Genomic DNA, 10,329 nt, shown 5'->3' on the forward strand with positions numbered 1-10,329 from the left:
ACATGACAATGGAACATCCAAGCATGAGCGCTACTCTTCCTAAAAGACTCAACCATAACTCGATCAAATTTCTCCTCAAAGACCCGTTTGAGAGAAGAACTTTGGCGGACAAACTACAGGTGAAACAACTGGGCCCAGATCAACCGGCGCGAAAGGCAGTGGCGGGCCGTCAGGGCCTTCTAAGCCTTCTCTGCTGGCCCGAGCAACCCTGCTCTGGTCGGCCGACCGCTACGCAACAGCGGCTAACTGGCACCGCAGGCCGGCCCCTAGCTGGCACCGCAGGCCGGCCCCAATCTACCATGTCGGTCAGAAGGTGTGGTTATCGACCCGGGACCTACCGCTGCAAGTAGAGTCCAAAAAGCTGGGCCCAAGGTTCATCGGGCCCTTCGAGTGCGAGAGGATCATAAACCTGGCGACAGTAAGTCTAAAGTTCAGACACAAGCGCATCCAACCCACGTTCCACTTATCCAGGGTCAAACCTGTCCGGGAGAGTCCCTTGGTGCCGGCTCCTCCTCCTCCACCCCCTCTCCTCAGCGAAGGAGGTCCTGTCTACTCTGTTTATTGCCTGCTTCGCTTCTGTCGCTGGGGGCGAGGTCTTCAGTACCTGGTCGACTGGGAAGGACACGGTCCGGAGAAGAGACAATGGGTTCTAGCTAGTAACATCTGCGACCCCTGACTCATCGACAGTTTTCATCGACAGCACCCGGACTTGCCTTGCAGGACTAGGACGCCTGCCGGGAACACCCAGCAGGCCCCCTCGTTCGGACAATGAGGGTCTTTCATCCGGTTCCGAGGAACCCTATCTCAGGACTCCCCCCACCCACCCGGCTGTGGATTCTGACTCTGCGGTCTCGAAGGAGTTCTCTTTGGTATATAAGCCTCAGCTTTACACTCATTCACTGTCAGATTGTTCTCTGCAGCATGCCAGACTTTCCAGTGTTCACCCTCCCACGGCTTTCCCGTTGCTAACCCTGCCTGTTTGGACCTCCCAGGCTCCCTGAGCGGGTCTCTCTACGTGAGAAGATCCAATACTGTTTTCCTGTTGAGATCTCTGCCTGTAATAAAGCCTTCCTCAACGATTCACGTGTCCGTCGTACTGCTTCTGGGTCCATACCACACCTGTTACAATGACCTTCTAATTGCATCAGACAAAAGACTTGTCTGTTCTTGTCTTGACAGACCGGAGTGCTGCGTTCGACACCATTGACCATCACATCCTATTAGAGAGACTAGATCAGTCGATTGGCATTAAAGGAACCACACTAAGCCGGTTTAAGTCCTATTTATCAGATCAATCTCAGTTAGTATATGTACAAAATGAAACCTCGATGAACACCAACGTTAGTCATATGGTTCCACAAGATTTTGTGCTTGGATCAATTTTATTCACCTATATATATGCTTCCTTTCGGCAATATTGTCATAGAACACTCCATAAACTTTCATTGTTATGAAGATAATACTTAATTTGTTGATTCTAGACTAGATTACTGCAATTCTTCCTTATCAGGCTTCTCTAATACATCGCTTAAATCTCTCCAGTTGATCCAGACCAAAACGAAGCAAAGAGATCATATTACTCCTGTATTAGCTTTTCTGCACTAGCTGCCTGTAAAATCATAAATCAACTTTAAAATCCTTCTCTTCACCTACAAAGCTCGACACAACTCAAGGCTTCAAAACAGCAGTCTAGAACCAATGAGTGACGTCACAATGACTACATCCACTTCATATATAGACTGTTATACATTAAAGAAAACATACTTCACAACAATATATTACATTTCTGCTCCGCACTGTTCCTTTAATAGTTATAATTATTATATAGTAAGTATCATATTTTGGCAAGTACAGTTTAAGTAAACTGGAGAGAGTTGGATTATGATTCTGTGTTTTCAGAGGGAGAAACAAATAAGTAGCATTTGAGATGTTGAAACAGAGAGAAAAAGGGATGCAGGAAATAAATGATACGTTTTAGGGAACGTGCATATTGCGCAAAAAACTAGGCGTTTTAAACCTGAACTATTGTTCAGGTCAAAAGTACATAAAACAGCTGACAGCAGCTATGTTTCCTCACATGTTGTTTCAGGAGCACATTGCAAAAGACCTCCAAAATCACAAACACCTTTAAAGTATCATACAGTTAAGTCTTGAGTCAGACTGACAGCTTTGCTTCTCTGAAGTTGCTGCTTATATCTCTGTATTATACTTCACCCGTTTATGAAGTGCTGATTATTTGCTCATGCTCAACCAATTCTCTTGCTGTAATGGTCCATTTTAATCAAGCCATTAACTGCAGAGGCCGTAAAGACCGTCCAGAAAGCAATGATGAAAGAAGTACTACAAGTTACTTTAGTAAAAGTAGCAACACCACTCTGTGAAAAATACTCTGTTACAAGTAAAAGTCTTGCATTCAAAATGTTACTTAAATATATGAACTAAAGTATGAAATGAAAATTAATTAAAGTATTAAATGTGCACATTAGGCAGAGTAGCCCCTTTTGAGAGTGTTAGTATGACAGAAAGGCAGTATTTTAATACCACATATGGTTGAGTTGGGGCTATACAGTATGTTACTACAATATGCACTGATGGATAGTTTAAATCAAAATAATGTGTCACACTTCATTATTTTATCACAAGTTGATTGTGAAATCATAACCTTTAAAGTTACAAAGTAACTTTCAAGACAAAGGCATTGGAGTAAAAAGTGCAATATTTGTAAAAGTGCAATATTTCCCTCTGAGGTGCAGTGCAGTAGAAATTTAAAGTAGTATAAAATGGTAAAACTTCTGTAAAATATACTCAACATTGTAAATACAATACTTGAGTAAATCTACTTCTTCACTGAGTGAGTGTAGGAGTAAATGTACTACTATGATTTTTATTAAAGGTACTTTCCCTACATACATAATTAATTGATGTGTGTGATCTTTGGCATACTTCTTGGAACGTAATTCTGAGATTTAATCACGAGTTTAGGACAGGGAAATACATGTGCAAGGAAGTAAACTGAAGGGATGTGATTGGATACGTGTTGAAGATGAATATGATCTGATTTCTGATGATTGGTTAGATACAGTTCCACTGAGACGCATATAAAGAGCACAGGAGTTGTTTGGGTTTGAGGTGTTTTGAAGCTTCTTTCTTTTTCATTGAACCATCCGACTGTTGGGGTCTCCAGGTAACACTTTTCATTTAATTGTTGCATCATGCTCTTACATACATTTCTGAGTATCTTTCGCATGTTGATATGTACCTCTGCAGCACATGGAAGCACATGCTAGTTGGTTTAGTTTTAATCATTTTTGTGAAATGTATTTGAATTTTTATACTATATTCATGCACTCTTTCCTACTTTGTACTACAACTGCTTAACAGCAGTTTCCCTCTGGATGAAGTTATATCTTATTGTTAAAAACAAACACATTCAACATTATTGTTATAATCACTCCTCCAGAATTCCAATAGGACACATATTACACAAGTAATAATGAATAATAAGACGTGTTATATAAGAAACAAATATGGTTCATTCTTTCAACCAGAATGACGAAACCCAGCGTTTTTGTTCTCCTTCTCCTCCTGGAGACACGCTCAGCTTACACTTATGGTGAGTATGATCTGAGAGTATGTCTGGAGTCGTTATTGTCAATCATCACCAGGAGATGCAAGTAGGTCTGTTTTGTTAGCAAGAAAAGTAACTAGTATAATCATGCATATTTCATGCATATTTGTTTTTGCACCGTAATATGTTTTTTTATTTTTTTTTATGTACTTGTGTTCTGCATGAAAATTAATTTCCCTTCTCACATTAAACATATATTTAATGTTTAGCTAATCCGAACTCTCCAAATGCTGTGTTGTAGTTGGACTGCATTGGCAGACCAACATCCTCTTTTCTGCAAACTTGTCTGCAACAACTTCCTTCAGGATTTTTGTATTGAGTAAAAAGTTGCCATGTGGCTCATCAGATTGCAACTTAAGGAAGCACATGCAAAGAGACAAAAGCAAATGACAAAACATCTTTCGACAAATTCCACAACAATTTATCACCAAGAAACTAATTCATAAAATATTGGAACACATGCCAACACAACCAAATACCCAAACAGTGAGCTAAAGGTTTAAGTTTACATCAAATGGATAAAGTGTTGAAGCACATGGTCTTTATCACACTGAGCCATATTAACTCCATGCCTGGGCAACTTGTAAAATGTTTCTGTTGGTTTTGTTGTCTGTACTTTATGTTTTGCATGTTTTTTCTTTAGTTGCAGTGTGTTGCGCTTTCAGATTTCAGTTTAACAATTCACAAACGATCTTCCTTTGTGTTTTCAACCGTCTCATTCACAGAGAACGTGGCCTTGCGTGGAAAGGCGACACAGTCAGACCGCTATGAGCACGCCTTTGGAGCTGCCTACAGTGCTATTGATGGAAACCGTAATTCTAATTTCCATTCGGGATCCTGTTCCCACACTGATGAGGAGACCAATCCCTGGTGGAGAGTGGACCTGCTGGATTCCTACATCGTCACCTCCATCATCATCATCAACAGAGGAGACTGCTGCGACAGCAGGCTCAACGGTGCAAAGATTCACATCGGCAACTCTTTAAAGGACAATGGTGCCGCAAACCCAGTGTAAGAAAATACATCCCGCAATTATTAATTTCTTCTTGTAAGTACCACTGTGAATCATGCTCATTTTCACCTCTGATCAGAACATTTTCACTTACGTGTAGCGCCCACTTTCCGGTTCCCCCCTTCACTTAAACCCTGTTAGCACAGTTAGCTGCAAGCTAACGGCTCAGCTGCCGCCATGTGGAGGAGACAGATATGTGGCACCTTTAAAAGTTATTACCACAAATATATAAAAAAAGAAAGAAAATAGTGTAATTATGCTAACACAAGAGAATAAATACATTTTGAATTCAAACACGCTTGTTTTTTTCATCTTCAAAGGACTGCAAGTATAAAATGTGATTAATGTGCTGTCCTCTCTCTCTCTCTCTATCTCTCTCTCTCTCAGAGTTGGTACAATTTCTAGAACTAATTCAGACAACATGTTTACTCTGACTTTCAATGAACATGTGGAGGGACGTCACGTGACTGTGCTTCTACCGGGTTCAGGAAAATACCTCACACTGTGCGAAGTAGAAGTCTATGGGTACCGTACCCCTACTGGTGAGCTTTTGACCTATTACATGAATTAATATGAATAATAATATAATATGAAACCAGTTTTTATCTTATTAATGTTATTCATGCTGTATGCTTATCGACTACATAAAACATAATCATACTCTAAATGGTGGTTCATCTTCTGTATCCTGCATCCTACATAATACCTTTTATTTTGCATTTAAAGTTTAATCTTCCACATCTGACTGATACAGGTGTACTCAGTGTATTTTACGTAACTGTACCGTAAGTGGTGGTTAATTTGGTTTTGATCCTACATCCTACATTATGTCTGCACATTTAATCACATTTTCTTGATGAGTCATTGGAGATATTATATTGAACATGGCAAGAAAAACAAAAACAGCATCAGAAGTCACACATGTTGCTTGTGCACTTTTTTCATGTGTACGGTTGTTTGTTCTGCAGGAGAGAACCTGGCACTCGGAGGAAAAGCCACTCAGTCGTCACTGTATATGTTTGGCACTGCTTCCAACGCCATAGATGGGAATCCTAACAGCAAGTGGGAGGACGGCTCCTGCACCCACACCAAAAACAACATCAACCCCTGGTGGCGACTGGATCTGCGCAAAACCCACAAAGTGTTTTCTGTGAAGATAACCAACCGAGAGGAAGACTCCGACCGACTCAATGGAGCCGAGATCCGCATTGGAGATTCCATCTCAATCTACGGCAACAACAACACCAGGTAGTTTACAACCTGTTCATTTAAAATCCATGGTTTCTTCATTGACATCTTGAGATACATTTGTATTTTCTATTTCAACACAACAAACTTGACAGCTGCTGACTGACTTGTATTCATATCTTCTGGACAATATTTTATTTTATTTCATCTAATTGATCTGATTTAAAGTATGGTTTAATTACTGCTCTTTGTTAAAGTGGCAGAAAGCAACTTTTTTGGAGTCAACAACACCATTTCTGTTTCCTCTGCCAGGTGTGCTGTGATCACCAGTATCCCACCAGGTGGTGTCGGTGAGTTCCAGTGCAATGGGATGGACGGTCGTTACGTCAACGTGGTCATCCCAAGAGAAGAGTTTCTGAGTCTGTGTGAGGTGGAGGTGTACGGCTCTCCCCTGGATTAGGGATGAGGTCTTTTTCTATTAACACACTTTTGGTTTGCTGTCACTACCTGCTGCAGGATAAAACTGTCGGTCATCAATACTGAAATACAATTAAATCATAAGCAAAGCCTATTGTTTTTTTCATCCTTATCGGTCTGAATAAAAATAAATAATCTTGCATTTAAATTTCATCGACTACAACCATGTGAAACATTTAGCATATACAGGACAGAAAATGTAGCATCCTTGGTGGAGGCAATAAACATAAATATACTGTTATATTTAGGGATACGACTATTAATTAAAGACACTTTTTTAATGAGAGTTTTATGAGCTTTGGACTGTAGACTTGAATCTGAAGCCAAGATATCACTCCTAGAGGGAACAGCAATGCTGGGACTTGGACTGTAGAGTTTCAAACACATGATTTTCACCCAGGAGACCAGTGTTCGTGTCCAGTGTGAAAAACAAAGGCAAACTTTCACTTTAAGCTTTTATTGTTGTTTTTGATACAGTTGTTTCAATCGTCGACAGCCTAAAAGACTATAGAAATGCAGTGTTTCCCCTAGGTTTACAGCTTCGGGGGGTGGGGGGGCGATGACGACGACACCGACACAAACACTTAAAGTAGTGGTTCTCAAACTTTTTCTGTAAATAATTTCATTTTGTGACTCCATCTGTGCTTTTATAAATAACAGCATAAAGAACATTGCAATCACTTTCAAGTAAATCAGATTGCTCCATCAGACTTTTTTTAATTTTTAAATTGCAATCACTTAGAACAATGAAAATAAAGTTATATCTGTGCAAAAAATAACTAATATTACTATTAATGTTACTACTAAATAGCTCATTGTGCAGGTATGTGAGCATCAGGTTGCATCAGTATTAGTGGAGCAGTGAGCCTCTACACATCTTTTATAAACGGGGTTGTAGATTTGATACAATTCATGCTCAACGTTGAGCTGAGATCTGTTTTCTGTTTTGAGACGCGCAGCAGCAGAAAGGACCTCACGGTCGGCGAGTGGCGCATGCGCAAGCGTAACCTGTTAACGGCGTAACGTAAACATTTACCCGAAAGTAAAGGCATTTCTCCATGTATTTATGAATGACTTAGTTGTATGTCTGTGTACTTTGTACTTTTGTAATATGTGAAGCCAGCAGTTCATTGTTGGTAGAAGACACGAGCACTTTGTCTCGTTTCACCTGGAGCAGGAGAGCTGCTCCGGGGTCAGAGAGCTGCTCCGGTGTGAGGAGCAACTCCGCTGCTCCTCACAGGAGAACTGCTGTTGCCATCTTCACCCTGGGAGCGTTTAAAACGCAGATATAGCGGTCTGCTATTCACGCGACATATTTTTCAACGCTCTCTGTCCGCTCAGTGCTCACCTGTGTGTGCGCGCGCACGTGTCTGTGCGCATCGGGGCGGAACTCCGCTGTGTGCGATGCAGAGCAGAGGAGAAGTGTTAACGCGACCAGTAGAGACAGAAATGACAAGCTGTGGTGTGGATAAGATCAATAAAATACGGCCGTTTAGTTTGTTTAATAACAGAACAAGGTGTAGACCTGTTCTATAGGAAAGAGAACAATAGCGAATAGCGAGATCAATAGCGGGGCGCCCCCCTGTAATTTTCCTGATAACTGTAGGGGAAACACTGAAATGTGTGTTGTGAAAAATCTTAAAGTCTTCAATAAAAATAACTGTTCTAGGTGTTTTAAACATACATTGAAGACAAAAAAGCAATAGTGCTGATGGCAAATATTTTATTTTTTAAAATACAGACAAAATAGACAAATATTATAAAAGACATCCGTAACACACCAACGTCTGAGAGGGGAAAAAAATATTTATGCGTTTCAGAAAGTGTGACGAGAGCCCCACTCAAAAAACGGGCACTTTACTTGAGACTTGACTTAATCACTTCCACGCCGTGAAAACTCAGTCTTTGTACGAGTACATGAAAAAAAAGAAGCTCTGAAATGTCACAGATTAAATGTGTCCTTTTTGATTTGTTCGACCGCTCGCTCTGGCACATTTAATCTCACCACAGCAGTTTCTAAATAAGGAATTTTAGTTGTTTTTTTGTCATCATAATTTAATTAGTTATTTTTTCATACACAAAGTTCATACACAAAAAATGACATTGAAGCTGAGTCTTTTTGAAAGGAAAAACCCATCACTGAATATTTAACAAAGTGGTTACCAATAGTTGTGAAGGACATGGCACTGTGTTGGAGGAGTAACCAACTGCCAAGTGTCTGTGTGGCTAAGAGTCAAACTCTTGCAGGAGGAAGCGAGATAAGAAAGTGATGATGTTCGTTTCTTTTGTTGCCACTCCTCCAACGTTGCGACGCCTTCCTCTTCTATGAATAGTTTGACATTTTGGAAAAATCTATGGCCAAAAGTTAGATGAGAACTCTTACATCTGTCCGTTAAATATGAAACTAAGGCCAGCAAGCGTTGGTAGCTTAGCTTAGCGTAAAGTTAGAAACAAGGGGAAAGAGCGAGTCTGGGTCTCTACAATGGTGACAAAATCTGCCTCCCAGCAGCTTTAAAGTTATTAGTTAATTAACAGATTATTTTTGATTTGTTTAATCTGCAGAACAATTGGGGCTTTACAGGGGTTCTTATGCTGGACAATTTTTTGGCCAGGTTTGCCTTTTCCTTCAGCTTCCAGTCTTTGTGCTAAGCCAAGCCAGCTGCCTGTAGCTTCACGTATTGCCACAAAGGCCTCATATGGATCTTCTCATTCAACTCTTGGCATAAAAGCCATGAAGCGTATTTCCTGAAATATTCATTATATGCACCCTGAAGAAGGAACCAACAACTGCTACCATTTACACAAAATCCACTGCTACAAATAGTTTGGATTGGCTGTTACAGAGCTAAAACACATTTTTATGTGCTACTGTACGCAGCTTTAATAACAAGACCTCCTTTGGCAATAAACAGTATTTAAGATACACAAAGAACCTTTTAAAGGCCGTACATTGGTATTTTACACACAATTTGGGTATTTACAAAAACATTGCTATAGGGCACAGTTAAGAGGAAGTCTACTCGTTTTGACATTTTTCCGCCAGTTTAAAACTGAATTAAGAATGAATGCTCTTCGTGAACATTTGTTAAAAATGTCCTTGAGCGAATTCCATGGGGACTACCCATCACTCCAAAGTCCCAATAGTCTGAAAAATTATGAAATTTGTCCGATGATAACACTCTGCGTGAGTCAACCTCTTAACATTCCTGTAAAATTTGACGAAAAACGCCTATCCAGGTATACCCAAAGTAAATTGCAAGCTGTACTTGAACTATTTGGAGTAAATGCATGGTCTTGGTCTCTTTTGAAAGGTAACAAGCTTTTTTCCCTCAAATAGTCAGAATCACTTTAAGTGCTGCTGACACTGAGTTATACGAGTTTGAACACACTAAAGTATAAGGTTTTTATTTCCGTCTGAACATTTCTTTGTAAATAGATGCCTGTAGATGATTATAAATGGGACTTATGGACTGGAAAACACAATGGGACCATAGCCTGAAGTCTTTTCTAGTCTAAGTAAAAAGTTGATAACAATATCACAGAAAATGAATATTTTACACATGTTTTTCTAATGAAATGTCTAGGTGTTTTTTCATTTTGAGACTGAAAATATTCCTGATATATATACTATATACTTATTAAAAAGGCTTATAGTCTTGCAAACTTATATAGGTACTATTCATATATACTACCAGTATTGCTGACACAGAGAAAATGAAGTATACATGTATTTTTATGCTAATTTACACTTCAGACTGAAGCTCTACAGCAGCTGTCTCTTCTCATCAAATTGAAGGCTGTTGGGATTATTTGCCCCCCATCTTCCCGCCTATCTTTGTTTAGGGAATTTCATTGGCTGTCCGAAACGCCTGTCATCTGACCTGTACGACGCGACAGACGTGAGCCACGTAAGAAAATAGAGGCTGAGCCTAAACTTCAACGTAGCTTCTGGTTGGGTAATGTAGCTTGTCAGTCAGGACATGAAGCTCCTATTGGTTCAAGTGGGGTCTCATTGGAAACGTTA

The 10,329-nt window shown here is 40.0% G+C and overlaps 1 protein-coding gene across 1 annotated transcript; it reads left to right on the forward strand.

The window, feature by feature from the left end:
* Positions 1-3,169: 3,169 nt before the first annotated feature.
* LOC306744331 (uncharacterized protein) lies at positions 3,170-6,394 on the forward strand. The gene is made up of 6 exons (XM_079226949.1): positions 3,170-3,184; positions 3,549-3,613; positions 4,354-4,639; positions 5,028-5,182; positions 5,609-5,888; positions 6,141-6,394. The coding sequence occupies exons 2-6, from the start codon at positions 3,550-3,552 to the stop codon at positions 6,286-6,288; spliced, it is 933 nt and encodes a 310-aa protein (XP_079083075.1). The 5' UTR covers positions 3,170-3,184; position 3,549; the 3' UTR covers positions 6,289-6,394.
* The last annotated feature ends 3,935 nt before the right edge of the window (positions 6,395-10,329 follow it).

Source organism: Taurulus bubalis (assembly GCF_910589615.1).
Source record: "Taurulus bubalis genome assembly, chromosome: 12".
Taxonomy (NCBI): domain Eukaryota; kingdom Metazoa; phylum Chordata; class Actinopteri; order Perciformes; family Cottidae; genus Taurulus; species Taurulus bubalis.